The 16,876-nt window shown below is 38.5% G+C and overlaps 3 protein-coding genes and 2 long non-coding RNA genes across 6 annotated transcripts; 4 read left to right on the plus strand and 1 right to left on the minus strand.

The window, feature by feature from the left end:
• The first annotated feature begins 584 nt into the window (after window positions 1–584).
• Window positions 585–4,366, plus strand: LOC148177666 (sodium channel protein Nach-like). Its single transcript, XM_088033385.1, has 5 exons — window positions 585–682; window positions 734–1,433; window positions 3,458–3,617; window positions 3,669–3,834; window positions 3,878–4,366. Exons 1-5 carry the CDS (start codon window positions 585–587, stop codon window positions 4,209–4,211), a joined length of 1,458 nt encoding a protein of 485 aa, XP_087889511.1. The 3' UTR covers window positions 4,212–4,366.
• Window positions 4,367–4,454: 88 nt separating this feature from the next.
• On the plus strand, window positions 4,455–5,241 carry LOC148177667 (uncharacterized). The gene is made up of 3 exons (XM_088032065.1): window positions 4,455–4,636; window positions 4,686–4,943; window positions 4,993–5,241. Exons 1-3 carry the CDS (start codon window positions 4,483–4,485, stop codon window positions 5,187–5,189), a joined length of 609 nt encoding a protein of 202 aa, XP_087888191.1. The 5' UTR covers window positions 4,455–4,482; the 3' UTR covers window positions 5,190–5,241.
• Window positions 5,242–6,845: 1,604 nt separating this feature from the next.
• Window positions 6,846–16,595, minus strand: Br140 (bromodomain-containing protein 140). Of its 2 annotated transcripts, XM_088032063.1 has the most exons (11): window positions 16,190–16,595; window positions 15,876–16,144; window positions 15,803–15,823; window positions 15,565–15,743; window positions 15,356–15,513; window positions 15,066–15,305; window positions 11,756–12,443; window positions 11,333–11,709; window positions 9,545–9,671; window positions 7,073–7,580; window positions 6,846–7,022 (listed from the first exon to the last, which is right to left on the minus strand). In XM_088032063.1, exons 1-11 carry the CDS (start codon window positions 16,593–16,595, stop codon window positions 6,909–6,911), a joined length of 3,087 nt encoding a protein of 1,028 aa, XP_087888189.1. In that variant the 3' UTR covers window positions 6,846–6,908. The 2 variants fall into 2 exon arrangements, with proteins under 2 accessions (XP_087888189.1, XP_087888188.1); XM_088032062.1 differs by lacking the exon at window positions 15,803–15,823 and having other exon boundaries at window positions 15,876–16,595.
• On the plus strand, window positions 9,770–10,290 carry LOC148177669 (uncharacterized). The gene is made up of 2 exons (XR_015769758.1): window positions 9,770–9,852; window positions 9,895–10,290. It is a non-coding gene; the product is annotated as an uncharacterized LOC148177669 (long non-coding RNA).
• Window positions 10,219–11,337, plus strand: LOC148177670 (uncharacterized). Its single transcript, XR_015769757.1, has 3 exons — window positions 10,219–10,364; window positions 10,414–10,443; window positions 11,158–11,337. It is a non-coding gene; the product is annotated as an uncharacterized LOC148177670 (long non-coding RNA).
• Window positions 16,596–16,876: the final 281 nt, after the last annotated feature.

Below are 16,876 nucleotides of genomic sequence, written 5' to 3' on the forward strand. Positions count from 1 at the left end.
TTAAATCTTGATTAAAAGTGATAGTTTTGTAGATTTCGTGCTCCTCTTTGCGAATTCAAGCCAGAAAACATCGAAAATTAGCGAGAAATCGTCGATTTGCATCAAAATATGCGGATTTCTTTAAGAATTTTGATGATTTCGTGCAGATTTCTGCTGTTTTCATGCAATTCAGCCGTTGAGTCCTGATAAAAAGTGCTAGTTTTGTAGATTTCGTAGTCTTCTTTGCGAATTCAAGCCAGAAAACCGCGAAAATCAGTGAGAAATCGTCGTTTTGCATCGAAATAAGCAGATTTCTTTAAGAAATTTAATGATTTCGTGCAGATTTCTGCTGTTTTCTTGCAATTCAGCTGATGAATCTTGATATAAATTGATGGTTTTGTATATTTCGAGCTCTTCTTTGCGAATTCCAGCCAGAATTATATTTTTTTTATTATATTTATATCAGATTTTATCGATAATAACAAAGAAAATAATCAATAAATACACAAAATCACAAAAGAAACTAGACAATACAACCATAATGTCCAAAATATTGATTTAGCAATCACGGCTTAAGCAATCTTCCGCTCATTTCCGCCGAGGAAATGGAAGGCAAACAGTCCCACCTCCGCCAGTACCTTCTTAACACTTCTTTTCACGGTTACCGCTACATTGCCGAATCTGGAAGACACTGGACCGAACGGTAAAACTAAAACTTCTTGTTTTTCTAACTTGAAATATTGAAAACCTCCAGGATTTTCTGGAGCATCTGCTGCACTTTGAGTTGGATCGCCACCGGCCTCCTCATCCACTCCGCGTGGGAAGACTTCCAAAACAACGCCATCAGCTTCGTCGTGGATACTAACTACCTAGAATGGGATACTAGTTTTCCATCGATTTCAATCTGCGAAACGGACAATGAGGATCGTCTTAGCAAAGCCACGGATCGGATTTATGGAGATCCGCACGATTATAATATCGATGAAGTTATCAAAGAACACGTTTTTTTTCGGGGGCAGTTGCACTATACTCTTCAGAATTGTGGCCCGGAGGCTCCCATCGTCAACGAACAGTGCTTCAAGAGGAATTTTAGCGACTTTTCGACGGAAGTTAGAAGTGGATGTAGAGATATTCTGCGGAAATGTAAGTGGAACGATGAAGAGTTTGACTGTTGCAAGTCTTTTGGTGAGATGGACAGCGAAATGGGAGTTTGTTTCGCTATTAACTCTATACAAGTGAAGAGGAAGACTGTTGAGAAGATGCCGATGGTTTCCAGTATAAAAAAAGGAACTGGAAGTTTGTATTTGGAGATTAGTGGTGTTGCTAATATATACATTTTGGGGGAGCAAGAAGTGCCATCGATGACCACTTTGACCACGGAGGTGATACAAGTTCCTCTGCAGACCCATCATCATCGTTTCTTCGCCATTAAAGAGATAGAAAATCAACCGGAAGTAAGTATCTTTCAGTTTTATTCTCCTGATTTCGGTCTTCTTGAGAAATCTTCTTTGATTTTTTTTTTTAATTCCTCATTCTTGTCATTCAGTGCTTTTCTTTGATGCTGTGGTTTTAAAAGTCTAATATTAGCCTGTTAAGAGACAAAAGAGACCATGATAGATCTCAGGTTAGTCTAAAGTCTAGAGGACGTCAAAAAAAGATCCCAAAGAAAATTTAAATAAGGTCTAAAATTCATACCAAACAAATCGAAAAAGTGTTCAAAAAAAGGCTAAAAGACTTTAACGGTAGTCAAAAAGAAGCCTAGATAAAATGGTATAAAGGAAGCTAATGGAAGCCGAAAGAGAGTGAAAAAATCAAAAAGAAGAATAACTAGGAAACTAAAAATAGTCTAACAATGGCCGAATCTGACCTAAAGATAATCTAAATACAAAAAAAAAAATTAAAAAAAGTCTAATAAGAATCAAGCAAAGAGAGCTTAAAGGATTGTCTCGGAAACCTCAAAAGTGACTAAAAATAGGCACAAAAGAGCTAATAAAAACCTAAAAAAAAGTCCAAAAAGCTAAAAATTGTTTCATAAACCAAAAATAGGCTAAAAACAAGCTAAGAAATGCTCAAAAATAGAACTGCGTATCTTTAGCCTCTTGGCTACAAAAAAATTGAAAAAAAAACTAAACAGAGTCTCATACGATTCTAAAATAAACTAAAGAAAACCTAAGAAAGAACATTTAATAGATAATGAGGACTTAAACGAGTCTGATGAGAGCCGAAATGAAGCTAAAAAAGACTTAAAACAAATTGGAAGAAGCCCAAAGAGAACCAAAGCGAAATAAAAGAAAACACAAAAAATGTCTAAAAAAAGACCATAAATAAAGCTAAAAAACACAAAACTCTGACCTAAAAAAAAGTCTAAATAAATCAAGAAGAGAACTAAAAAAGTCTAATCAGAGTCAGGCAAAGAAAGCTTAATGGAATGCTTCAGAAAGTCTCTACAAGTCAAAAACCAAGTCAATAAAAAAAGTCTAAAAAACTCCTAAAAATAACTCAATAACGGCTTGCCGAGAGAGAAACGAGTTCCTAAAAGAGTCTAAAAACAGCCGAAAATGAACTAAAAAAAACCTTTAAAAGTCCAAAATGCGAAAAATAATTAAAACAAAGACTAATAGAAATTAAAGAGAATTAAAAACAAGTCTAAAGAGAATTTCTATAAATTTTAATTTGGTCGATGTTTCGCTTATTTTTGGAGCAAACTTGCGTTATTTGCGTCATTTTACGCAAAAATTCGCGCAGCTTCCAAAACTAGGTTTAGAATCAACGTACGGCAAAAAATAACCGAGTTATGGCCGTTTAAATTTTGGATATTTGATATTTAAAAATTTTTCATTTTGACGAGGAGCCAAAAATCTTCAATATTTTTCTATTAAATTCTTGATTCTGTCAATTTCTGTCTTAGAGCAACGAAATTTGCGGAGGTTACTACTATTAAACTAGGTACTAATTGTAACAAAATACAAAATTGTAGAGCAAAAGGCACAAATTTTAGAATTTTTTATTTTCGCGAAAAGCCAAAAATCTTCAATGTTTTTCTATCAAATTCCTAGTTCTGTCATTTTCTGTTCTAAAGCAATAAAATTTTCTGAGGTTACTACTCTTAAACTATTTATTAATTGTACCAATTTGCAAAATTGGAGAGCAAAAGTTACAAATTTTAGAATTTTTTATTTTTACGAGGAAAAATCTTTAATATTTTTCTATTTTACTTTTTGGTCAGACTACAAAAAAAGTTCTAAAAAAGTTTAAAAAACATGAAACAGCTAAAAAAGTGTTTAAAGTAAGCCCAAAAAAAACCAAATGAAGCTGAAACAATTAAAAAAAAAACAAAAGAGTAACAAAAGGAGCCCAAAGTGAACCAAAAAAAGTTTAACAAAATCTAAAAAAAGTCTAAACAGAATCCAACAAATAGTGTCTATCTAAACAGAAAGAAAATCGAAGAAAGAAGTTTAAAATTTTTTTCCCATTTTAGGTAAAAGACGTTAACATCCGCCAACGCAAATGCCGCTTCACCGACGAGTCCAACTTGGACGTCTACCAGCACTACAGCTACAGCGCGTGCAGCGTCCAATGCCGAAAAGACGCCCAAAAGCGAATCTGCGGATGCGTCCACCACCTGATGCCCAACACTCGTACTCTTTTCAACCCCTAAAAATTCCCATCTTCTTGTCTTATCTTTGTAGCTCCAACACTACAATGTAACATCACCGGTCTCTACTGCCTCAACAAACATTACAACGAATTAGCCGTCTTAAAGCCCTACTGGGCCAACAGAACTGGATTAATCTGCGACTGCTTACCCAGCTGTACGGAAATTGAGCTTGCGGTGATCAAAGACGACAAGCACAGGTGCGGTTTTAGGTAGTACCGCAAATTTAACACTTCTTTGTAGCGTACCGGAAGATATAGCAATTGTGGAGTTGTCGCTGGAGAGGTTACCAACAGAACGGTACAAGAGGAACGTGGTCAGAGGACAACTCGATTTAGTTGGTACGACTTTTCAACTCCTAGAGAGTCGCTCAGGGTTTCTTGTAGTTTCAATGGGTGGTAGTACCGCTCTCTTCCTCGGCGCCAGCATTCTAAGCTTCGTCGAGGTACTTTACTATTTCTTGGTACGACCTGTGAGCAACTCCTTGCTGAAGAAGCAGAAGATTAAAGAAAACATAAAGTACCGTCGCCGGGAGAAAAGGCAGAAAAGAATGCTCAAACTCCCAGTACTTGCATAAATGCATGTTTTCCCATTTTTTTTTAATGTTTGCACGGAATCTTCCACCGTTGATTCACCAAGCAAAAATGCGAAAATACCACATCTAGATATACAGAGTAATTCATTATACAATTAAAATGACTCCCTTATCGGCTATTCTGAAAACACGAACACGAAAACGTCACCTATTCCTGGCACATTCCGCGATAAAACGTTCAAAATTATTTCGAAAATTCTTTAGGCGAACGTATAAATAACAATCAGGTCACAAATCCGCAATCAAACAAACAATGACTCTCAAAGTCGTTCTGTTGTTGGTCGTCCTGGCCGCCGCCACCAAAGCGCACCACTCCTTACACGCCAGAAACTCTCCTCTGCAAGTTGCGTCTCGACTCTACAGAGCCAACAATCAAGGAAAGTGTGTGGAAGTCTGCACGAGCGATGGTAAGTTTTCTTCCTTTTAGTTTCTGGTGTTGTACTCACAGAGCAATAGAACCAGGTGAGAGTACCACTCCTGGAGACGGAGGTGATTCCAGCAGCTCGGGTGAGCCAGGTGCTACCACTGAAGGTACCGGAGGATCTTCAGATTCTGGTGACAGTTCGGGTAGTACCGAATCAGGAGGTAGTACTGAACCAGGCGGCGCTGGTGGTAGCAACTCTTCAGATACTTACACCACGCAACAGGGAGATTGCACCTGCACCTGTCCTGTGACATCGACAACTCCAACGGCCACGGAAGACAAGCACAAAGGTTGGGATTGTACTAAATGGTACTCAATGGTACTCAAGTTTTTTTACAGGAATTGCTAAACATTTGCACCACGCTAAACATTACGTTGCCCATCATGTGAAGTCCCATCATCATGGTAATGAGAAACATTTGGGGAACCATGAGAAAGCGTACCATGGTCATGGGAAGGAACACCATGCTCATCATGCCAATGCTAAGGAGTACCATGGACACCATGAGAGACACCATGAGCATCATCAATTGTAATGGGAAAATGTAAAATTGGGTTGTGGGTGAATAAAAAATGGTGAACTTGCAATTGTGTGGTAATTTATGGATCTAGTTGGCATTCTTGGTTTATCGGGTATAAATGAGCAGCGGTTGCAGAAAGTTTTTAGTTCAGAATTAGCAATGGAAGTGAAAACATGTTTGGTACTTTTAGTGGCGGTTTTGTATTTCTGTGCTTCAGGTAAATAGTTTTGAATATTTTTTTATTTTCCTTTCCTTTGATATTCCGCGGCCAAAAACTCTCTAAAGAAACTGAAAAATCCGAAGAATCTGAACGATTTGAAAGGGATCTAAATGCTCTAAAAGATCTGGAGAATTCAATGATCTGAAGATAACAAAGTAATTAATAAAATTAGAACGTCTAATAGACTGAAGAAATATAAAGTACCCGAAGAAGTTGAAGAATCTGAAAGACGTAAAAAGCATTTGAAAACGCGAAGAACAGCAAAATATATAAAATAAGTATTCTAAAAAAACTAAAAAATCTGAATATCTAAAGACAATTTGAAAATGATCAAAATGATCTGAATAATGTGGAAAATTCAAAAGATCTGAAGATTCCAATTAAGTAATCAATAAAGATATAGCATTTAACAGAATAAAGAAATCTAAAATAGACTTGAAGAGTATGAAAAGTATTTGAAGAAAGTGAAAAAAGCAAACATTATAAAAAAAACTTTAGCAAACAAAAGATCTGAAAATTCTAAAGTAACAAAAAAAAATAGAGTTTCTCGCAGACTGAAGAAATTTGAAGTATCCGAAGAATCTGAAAGACCTGAAGAATATGAAAAGAGTCTGAAAGGCCTGAGGAAAAAAACTACTCTAAAGAAACTAGAAAAATCTGATAGATCTGAAGATTTGAAGAAAATCTAAATGATCAGAAAGATCTAGAGAAATCAAAAGATCTGAAGATTGAAGTAGCCAATCAGATAGAGCATGTATCAGACTGAAGAAATCTGAAGTATCCGAAAAATTTTTGGAGCCTCAAGAACATGAAAAGACAATTAAAAAACTGAAGATATGAAGAATTTGAAAAATGTAGAGTCGAAAAATCTGAATAACCTAAAACAAACTGAATGATCTGAAATTCCTCCTAAAAACTTGACAAAGATCAAAACCATTGGAAGAACTTCTTGTAAAGAACCTGATGAATCTAAAGATTCGAAGAGTTCAATTTGAAGAATCTACAAGTCCTAAAATATCAAACAATCTAAAAAATCAGGTTTTTTTTTGGTACGTCTTATACAACTACTTTCATTGCAATTTTATTTTCCAGCTAAGCTCCCTTCGCGCGCCCATAAACACGCCCGCCTCCACCACAACGAAAAATGCAACCACCCCCCTTTTAAAGACTCCGACGACGACTACGATGACGACAGCGAAGAAGACGATTTCCCCGACGACGAAGTAGCCCGCGACCCCACGTTCGCACCCCCTAATGCCTACCCCGATCCATTTCTGGATGTGGAAGCCGAAGAACCGTACTTCCCCCATGGTCCTCCCCCAATTGTCAATTTCATCGGTATCAAACACCACTTCTCCAACGACACTAATCTTGCCTTTCCAGCGTTTGTTAATGCGGTACGAAAAAGGGGTAAAAACAAGACGATAATTCTTAGAAATTTTTATTCTTAAAGCAAATTACAGGTAAAAAGAGATCTGGAATCGGATCAAAAAATTTTGATAAACAACACAATTCTAAGAAGCCGCTTCTGCGGCATCGGGGCCGTTTACTTGGGACTCGTACTGAAGAGCGTTTTCATAGGCCTTCCTGACGGCTTTCCTATCAGCGGGCTTCCGCGGCTCATTAACCTAAAACATTTCAATTGGCAATAAAAATAATTTTCTTCGAATTGTTTTACCTTCGCCTCGTCCCTCTCCTGATCAAGTCCCATAATCTCCAGCTTCTCCGCCGGCAGCCACTGCCACGTCCTCTTCACATCGAAAAACAAAACCAAGTAAACTTGCTCGGTGTGATTCGACCGCAACGCCAACACTTCACTAGGAGGCGACGGTATCGGCACCCCATTATGCAGATGCCCTTTGGGCATCTCCGGGTCTATAATCAACGCGGGGTACCACGGATACCCTCGACATTTCGCCCAGACGAGCTGCAACGGCTTCAACTCCACCTTTTCCGTCGCGACGTCGGCATTCTCAGGGGCTTGGTCGGAATCGCTGTCGTCCTCCGAGTCCACCTCGGAGGCTTCGTGCGAGTAGCACGTGGAGAGGCTGGTGCCGCTGTCGCTGTTCTCGTCGCCGGAGGTCTGGTGCCCGGCTCGGTACACCTTGAAGCTGTCGGGGACGGCGTCCAGCTTCTTCGAGTTCACTGAGGCTTCTGCGGGGCGCCGCGGGCGCCCCTTCTTCTTCCTGGAAAAACAAATTTGGTCGCTTATTTGGGGAGTACATTTAAATTTTTGGTACTCATTCTACGCAAAATTTCGCGCAGAATCGAAAACTGCTTGAAGTTTTCGCATCTGTCAATAAATAACCGAATTAGTAGTACCGATTTAGTAGTGCCGAAACCTTTGGTCTTAATTTTACAACTCTAATTTGGTCGATATTTCGCTTATTTCTGGAGCAAATTTAAATTATTGGTACTCATTTACGCAGAATTTCACGCAGAATCAAAAACTGCTTGAAGTTTTCGCATCCGTCAATAAATAACTGAATTAGTAGTGCCGAAACCTTTGGTCTTAATTTTCCAATTCTAATTTGGTCGATTTCTCGCTTATTTCCGGATCAAATTTAAATTATTGGTACTCATTTGAAGCAGAATTTCGCGCAGAATTGAAAACTGCTTGAAGTTTTCGCATCCGTCAATAAATAACCAAATTAGTGATGCCGAAACCTTTCGTCTGAATTTTACGATATCTCGCTTATTTCCGGAGCAAATTTAGATTTTTGGTACTCCTTTGAAGTAGAATTTCGCGCAGAATTGAAAACTGCTTGAAGTTTTCGCATCTGACAATAAATAACCGAATTAGTAGTGCCGAAACCTTTGGTCTTAATTTTCCAATTCTAATTTAGTCGATATCTCGCTGATTTCCGGACCAAATTTAAATTTTTAGTGCTCATTCTACGCAGAATTTCGAGCAGAATCGAAAACAGCTTGAAGTTTTCGCATCCGTCAATAAATAACCGAAACCTTTGGTTTTAATTTTACAACTCTAATTTGGTCGATATTTCGCTTATTTCCGGGGCAAATTTAAATTATTGGTACTCATTTACGCAGAATTTCACGTAGAATCGAAAACTGCTTGAAGTTTTCGCATCCATCAATAAATAACCGAATTAGTAGTGCCGAAATCTTTGGTCTTAATTTTCCAATTCTAATTTGGTCGATTTCTCGCTTATTTCCAGACTAATTTTAAATTTTTTATACTCATTTTACGCAAAATTTCGCGCAGAATCAAAAACTGCTTGAAGTTTTCGCATCCGTCAATAAATAATCGAATTAGTGGTGCCGAAACCTTTGGTCCTAATTTTCCAGCTCAAATTTGGTCGATTTCTCGCTTATTTCCAGATCAAATTTAAATTATTGGTACTCATTTTACGCAGAATTTCTCGCAGAATCGAAAACTGCTTAAAGTTTTCGCAATCGTCAATAAATAACCGAATTAGTAGTACCGAAACCTTTGGTCTTAATTTTCCAACTCTAATTTGGTCGATATCTCGCTTATTTCCGGAGTAAATTTAAATTTTTGTTACTCATTTGACGCAGAATTTCGCGCAGAATCGAAAACTGGTTGAAGTTTTCGCATCCGTCAATAAATAACCGAATTAGTAGTGCCAAAACCTTTGGTCTTAATTTTCCAATTCAATTTTTTAGATTTCTCGCTGATTTCCGAAGCAAATTTAAATTATTGATACTCATTTTACGCAAAATTTCGCGCAGAATCGAAAACTGCTTGAAGTTTTCGCATCCGTCAATAAATAACCGAATTAGTAGTGCCGAAACCTTTGGTCTTAATTTTCCAACTCTAATTTGGTCGATTTCTCGCTTATTTTCGGACCAAATTTAAGTTTTTGGTACTCATTTTACGCAGAATTTCGCGCAAAATCAAAAACTGCTTGAAGTTTTCGCTATCGTCAATAAATAACCGAATTAGTGATGTCAAAACCATTCGTCTAAATTTTCCAACTCTAATTTGGTGGATTTCTCGCTGATTTCCGGAGCAAATTTAAATTTTTGGTACTCATTTTACGCAGAATTTCGCGCAAAATCGAAAACTGCTTAAAGTTTTCACATCCGTCAATAAACAACCGTGCAAAACCATAAAAACTTCTTATCGTGTCCCCGGCCATAAAATTAAGTAAATTAGCAAACTCACGGCTTCGCAGCCCCTGGAGACGGCGCGTCCTTCTCATCTTTCTCCTCCGCGGGTTTCTTCAGGGCTGCTTGTGCCTTTCTGGTGAAAAGTACGGCGGTTCTGCGGTTGACGCCACTGGGAGACACCCCTGAAAAGCACTAATTAGCAAAACTGCGCTATCTTCAAATTAGCGATTATCTAAGGCCGTAAATCATAAAATAAACGGTATAATTTGAGGGCTTTTAAAAGACGCCACTTCAGTTAGAAGGGGAGAATGGCGGTGTTAAAATTCTTCGTATTGGTGACGCTTCTTGTCCATCTGGAGGCTGGTAAGTTAAGAAATTCTTAACCCACCCCTAATTGTTTTTTAGGGGAATTGGAACCATGTGGACTCAGCAATGCGTGCCCGGAGAATTTCACTTGTTTTAATTTCCTCTGCGATGATGGTATGTCGATGGGTCTCTACAACGACAGTGCCGAAGAAGGGATTTACTCCCATCCCTTTGGTATAACGTACGACGATTATTCTCTTGATTAACATAAATAAAAGTTTACTTTACGTAATTGCAACGTCACGTCCAACAATAAATACTACAGATAAGAAAAAGACTGTTTTTAAATACTTTTCCATTAAAAGCAATGTAAAAAAGGGGCTTCCGTATCGCCGAATTCCTATCGAAGCGATAAAAAATTTGCATAAATAAAAAGTGGGTGATATACAGAGCATTCGGTTTAAAAAGTCGTACAATAAAAGTCTTAAAAATGAATATTTTAAGTTTTTCTTTTATTTTAATAGTGGGGTTTCTTTTGGTGCAGAATTTAACTGCACGGATGACAATCTGTAAGTACCATTAAAATAATTATGTGAGATAATTCCATCAATTCTACAGATAATCTGGATTTGCCGCAGTATAACTCAAGTAAGTTCATACAGGGCGTTTTGCACTTTGATGATCTGAGTAAAAAATGATTGATAAATTGGGCATTCTTCTTAAAAATTGACCAACTTTTTGCTGAAAAAAAATCGTCTTTTTCTATTTCTAGTCAAATCTACGTAAGGACCAATAGATTCGGAAATAATTGTTTGAAATTCATCGTGTTTTGTAACCAAAATAATAATTTGTAGGGCGAGAAGTGTGTGGGTCAACTTGCAGTTCGCGTTTATCTAACTAAATCATATTTTTTTTATTAGCAGAATTTAACAGATTCCCTTGACTTTTGGCTTTATATTACAATTACAAAATTTTAGAAATTTCGTTTTTGCTTCTAAAATTCTGAAATTTAATTTATTCCACCAATGCCCTTCGATATAAAGTCCACCAAATTTTACAGCATTATCGTTAAAACTTTCAAATTTGCAGAATTTAACACAAATTTTTAATTTTGAATTTATTGAATTACATGGGTTATTAAATTTTAATTGGTTCTGTTTTGGCACACCTGTTATGCTCGCTGATTTTTTGCCAATAAAGAGAATCTGTTTGGATCAAAGCTTTTGTTTTTTTATTACTGAGGTTGGCAACACACCATACGAGTGGGTGTTTAATTACTGGTCTAACATTTTTCCTTCAGTTTATCAAGACGAACATGCTGTATTTACCCGCGAACATCCTGTATCTAACAAAATTTTCCAGGAAAACTCGAGCCGTGTGGTGAAAATAGAACTTGCCCAATCCCAAGAATCTGCTTCGACTCTTATTGCGACAACGGCAAGTTAATGGGACTGTATCAAAGAGGAACCCGTTATTAACACCACAAGAATGTGTATTCTGAGGTTCTCAAGACAAAATTAATAAAAACTTCACGCACCTGAACTCTGAGAATTATTCTTCGCCTCTCCCCCCTCAATCTCCCCATCCGACTGCGAGCTGTCCGTGTTCGCCAAGTTCTTCTTCGCTTTGTTCAACTCGCTCCTCACCATCTTCATTCTTTTGGCCCTCGCCAATCCGTGCTTCAACGCTTGGCTCTTCACCAACAAATCCTCGAGTTTGGTGATGACGTCCGGACCGATTTTCCCCTGCAAACTCTCCAGTTCTTTGTCGATGTCCGAAGCTAGAGATTCTTCATTCCCGGATCCAACATTTTCCCCATTTGGTTTAGATTCGTTGAGGAGACCACTGGCTTCCAGCTCTTTCCGGGCTTGGCGGAAGATGGCGCCGCATTGGTCGCGCATTTTAATAGCGGCGCTGGAAAGTGAGAGTTACATGGAGGAATGAGCGCTGAAGAAGTTACCGATAGAAAACCGTGTCTCTGTTATTGTAGGCTAAGCAGTTGGCGATCATGAGGTCAAAGTCCTTCTCCATGGAGGTGAGGTCTGGGTAGAGACCCTCCTCGAGCTTCTTCCGCATGGTGCTGAGATCCATCGGGTCTGACACGACGGTGGTGTAGTCAGGAACTTCCTCCAAGTCCACCGGCTCGCTGAAGATCTCGTTGATATCCTTGGCGGCCACTAGGTCCAACACCACCCTCAGACTCGCCTCCAGAGGCTTCAACTCGATGTTAAGACACTTTTCGCTGATTTTAATAGCCTCGAGTTTAATTTTCTCGCGTTTCCGGACCAACTCGCACAACAACCTCGCTCGCTCCAAGTCCTGTCTCAAGCACTGCCAGTACTTCAACTGTCGACACAACTCAATCGTGTCCACATTGCTGGTGTTGGAGTCGCGAGGGCCCCCTTGGGCGCTTTGTAACCGCCGCAGCAACGGCACCCCATTCCTAAACTGTCTTTTTAGCGTCCAATACGCGATTAGACGTTGGATAAACTGCGACTTCTTCGTGATGGTCACCAAGGCACCGATCTCCTGGATCCTCTCTGGAGGAATCGTCGGGATGAGAATCACCGGCGCCGTGGTGCGTTTCTTGGCGAGCATTTTCCGGGCTTTTTTCATTTTCTGGCGGGCGTCTTCCTTCGCGTCGTCCGCTGGAAGGAATCGTGACGAAGAGTGTTAAATTGATCAGTGATATCTCTTTAATTTATTAAGTATTTTTTTAAAAATATGACGATCTATTAATGTCATTTTGGCTTACTGAAGTATGTATTAACTTACTTCTTTTTTATACTTGCTAGAAATTATTACAGAAAATCACTTAGAACTTTATAGTTCGCAGGTCGCGATTTATGTAACTAGTGGGATAAAAGCATCATTATAGTTACGAGTGTAATGACTGATGAGTTACTTGACTCGGGCGTTTGTTCGAGTCATGTAAGAGCACGAGTGTTATAAGACCACTATACTACGTGTGAGATACAACGTTTTATCTACGACATCCTATTAAATTAGTCTACTTTTCTAATTCAAAATGAAAATTGTAAAATTAAAAATCAAAATAATAAGGTGCTTATGTATGACCATGGTTTTCTTGTAAACCATTTTCCCAATGCAAATTTTAGTTATTAAAGTTATAATAGGAAAAGAACATTTTTGTATCAGTTGCTATAAACAATTTCAAGAGAACATAAAGTTGGTACAGACATATACACACGTTTGCGCAAAAAAAATCTAAAAAAAATCGAAATTACTCGTAGCTAGCGAAAAAGTAAGTAATTTAGGCAAGATTTGCAAAATAAAGGATTCAACCAATTCAACGACATTCAAACCATTTAGTAAACTACCGAAATTGTGTTAAAATAAGTGAATAAAAATTTTAATTACGAATAAATTTAAAAACAAGTGGTGTAAAAATTGGCATAATTTCGACACACAAAAAACAATATCTGAGTAAAAATTTCCCAACCGGACCACTTAAAATTGATTTTTTGAATTTCGAAGCGGTTTTTCCTTTAAAATAAAGATTTGGTGGTTAGAAAAACTGCATCCAATAAACTTCTCGTATGTTTAGCCAAAAAATTTAAAGTGCAACTTGTGTAAAGTGCTTTTTATTGTGTATAAGATTAAAAAAAACATTTTTTGGCACTTTATAAATAAAAAAATTACCAATTAGTTTAATATATAAAAATGTAAAAGTTCTGCTGCTATTAAAAATGTTCTACTTTCCTGATGGGGCTGAATGTCAGTATAAAATAAATTAAATGTTATCAATTTGCTATATCGCGAAAAGGTTTTTTGTATATCAACTGAATGGAATTTTTTCGCCACCGCCAATGGGTGAAGGAGCTAGTGATAGATACACTAAACAAACATTTATTTGACGCATATATTAATTAACACAAAAATATAAATTTATACTTATCGTCTCCACTTTTGCGACCAATAATAAATAAATAAGAAACTCAATTGCAATAAACAGTAAAATCGGCTGTCGTTAGACGCGCTACGACTCGCCCGCCTCAGATAAAATGGGTATAAGTTTTTTATTTCTGAAGTGCCAAGAAACGTTTTTTTTAAATCTTGGTCACAATAAAGTGTAGAATAAGCTGCGCTTTTAATTTTTTGACTAAACATACAAGAAGTTTATTAAGTTTTTTTTGTTTTTCTTAGAAAAAAATATTGTTTTATTGGTTAATTTCATTCATTTAGTTACTCATTTTATAGATGTGTCTATAGTAAATAAAGCAGTAAAAATCAATTTTTGTATCTTTTGTAGTTTGCAAGCAAATGCATTTTGCTAATTCGCTGCAAAAAAGTTTGAATCTTCATAACTTTATCAAAAATGATAATTTCAAAATAATATTTAAATAGTTTTTTAGACCACTAAATCTTTATTTTACTGAAAAAACCGCTTCGAAATTCAAAAAATCTATTTTGGGTGGTCCGGTTGGGAAATTTTACTCATCTGTAATATCAATTTTATTCATTTTCATATTACGAGCCGGTTTACACAATAATTTAATTGAAAGTAAGTTAAGTTGTTGGCTCAAAACCCTTTAAGTAGAAATTGTATTTGAAAACACTGATTTTTTTAAGACAGAATTAAAATTTGGGTCTCTTCACTGCAGGTATAGAGGGACAGACACTCCATGGAGAGTATTAAGTACTTAACTACATATCGTAAATCATGCATCCAGAAGAATCTTCGCAAAAATTGCCCGATTTTGTGATGATCTTTTTTCACAACTTAAAAAGTTGCGACTTTTTAAAAAAACCGGCTTCGTAGCATAAAGTAAAATAAAAGTTGCTACAACTTAGGCACTTTTTTAAAACGGTACGGCATATACAGGGTGTTTATAAATGTTTCTAGCAACAAGGAGAGCTTTGAAATTCCTATTATGCACCATTTTGCCGCTTTGTTATTATAGTGAAAATAACTATGTTCACAATTATTTAAAATGTCACTTACGTCAACGACTATTTAGTTACGGTTTTGTGTAAAAATCTTAGATTTTCAGTCTTCAAACCACAACTTGAACGTTTTTTTTTAAACTAACTTTGTTCCATCATTGGGGTTAACTAGAAATGTCAGTTGAAAAATCGAAACCCACATTTGTAATAAGCGGCAAATTTATTTGACATTTCATAACCACCCTTGATGCTAGAAACATTTATAAACACCTTATAGCTTCTTCTGAAAATAGATTTTAGAATTTAAACGTTTTATTTTCTATAAAAAAAATTAACAACTCTTTTTAAAAAGGTCTGCTTACTCGTCTCCACAGGCGCGTGGACGTCGCAGTACGCGATCTTCTGCACCAGAACCGGCTGAGAATCCCCAGTGTCCTTCACCGTGTCCATCTTCATGTACAAACCGGCTTGCTGCGCGCACGTGACATGGAACGCGGAGTAACAATTAGTCTTATGGCACTGAATGCAGGCGCCGACGCCCCTCTGCTTGCAGACGTAACACGTCAATTTCCAACGCGCTGCTGGAATGGTTTCAATGGAATCTAAAGAAGAAGAAAAATAAAAAATCGGACATGGAGGTAGTGGTGGTTACCAATAGGTTCAAGAAAGACGGTATTAGCGAATCTCACTTCCGGTATCCATAGGGCGCAAACAACATGCGCCCAGTGCCCCCGGTCAGTCTGTTTGAACGCGCCCCCTTGATTGGGGCACAACACGCAGTCCACGGCGCGGCTCGGTGATTGTAAACACCTGAAATTTGAGGGTGAAGGGTTGGTTTAGATACTGAAAGATGGGAATTACCGGCGACACAGCCACTGCCCTTCCGGTATGTAAGGCACCCCATAGCAGTCTTGGTGCACCGCAAGGTTGCACATGTCACAAAATAAAATCACATTAGTATTTTGACACTCTCCATCCATACAAATGCAGCAGACGGCATCGTCATCCACCACAGCCCCCGTGTGGCCATTAACTGTAGCCTGAAACATATCTCAAGTACAATCTGAAGGTGCCTCAAGTTAGTTAATTAAGTGCAAACCTGACCATTAACGTGATAGACCTTTAAAACAACACACAATTGCAGATACAATTGGGACACAACGACATGTTACCTGAAAATAAGATTCTTTTTCTAAACGGTCCATCAGGAGCTCCAGGGAGTCAACAGAAACGGGACTAAGTCCAGAGGCTTCGCGCTTCTCGTTCATCAAAGAGAGCCACGTGGTGTCTTCTTCGTCGACGTCGTACTCGACTTCTCCGTCGAGTTCCTCCACGCTCTTCTCTATGAAGCGGATGTAAGCGTTCGGCCGCGAAGGAGCGTCGCAGATGTTGTAACTATCGTGTTCTTTATAACTAGCTTCTGGTAGCTGCGCCGACGGCTCTAAACTCGCAAAGTTAAGACAAGAAGCTGCACTTCCATACCGACCTTGAGCCTGCTCGATCCTCTCGACACTTGGAATGTCATCGTCTGATAGCTCCTCCTTGGCCACCATGTCCAGAGGGTCGTTGATGTTCCACCTCACCACCTGTCCGTTGATGTCAAACTGCACCATCTTCTGCGCCTCTTCGAAAGTCAGCGGCTCCGGGACGCTGGGGGCTGACGGCACCGTCGCCGGAGTGGCCCTCGCTCGCCCCTTTTTACTCTTCGGCGTGCTGGGAGTGCATGGCGGTAAAGGAGTCGGATTATCGTGATCGTAGCTTTTCAGGTGATATTGCAATCCACAGACGGATTTGTACGTGCGGCCACATTTCTCAATGGGACAAGTGTAAGGGGGGCCGTGATCTGCTCGTACCTTTTTGCAGTGTTCTAAAATATCGAAGTCGATGCCCATCGTAGAGTGAGGTTATGTTCACCCGGTCATGGAGGTTATGCGCATTGTGGCGTTGGGGGGCGGTCTGGGGGCTCTTTTGTGGAAATCAGGCGCATCACCAGAGCGGAGTTGATTTGGGAAAGGAGATTTTGCGGGAATTCTGTTTTTATTGATGTTTTGATCGGTGTCACCAACATCAATACGCAGGCATGCCAACCTGGCGGGCAGAAAGACTCTAGTTATTGAAACTGGTGCAACATTAAGAAGAGTTGTTGCCAACTTAAACGAACGCGGGTAATTTG

The sequence above is a fragment of the Gnatocerus cornutus genome, chromosome 3 (assembly GCF_029298725.1).
Source record: "Gnatocerus cornutus isolate USDA-ARS CGAHR chromosome 3, icGnaCorn1.1, whole genome shotgun sequence".
NCBI lineage: Eukaryota > Metazoa > Arthropoda > Insecta > Coleoptera > Tenebrionidae > Gnatocerus > Gnatocerus cornutus.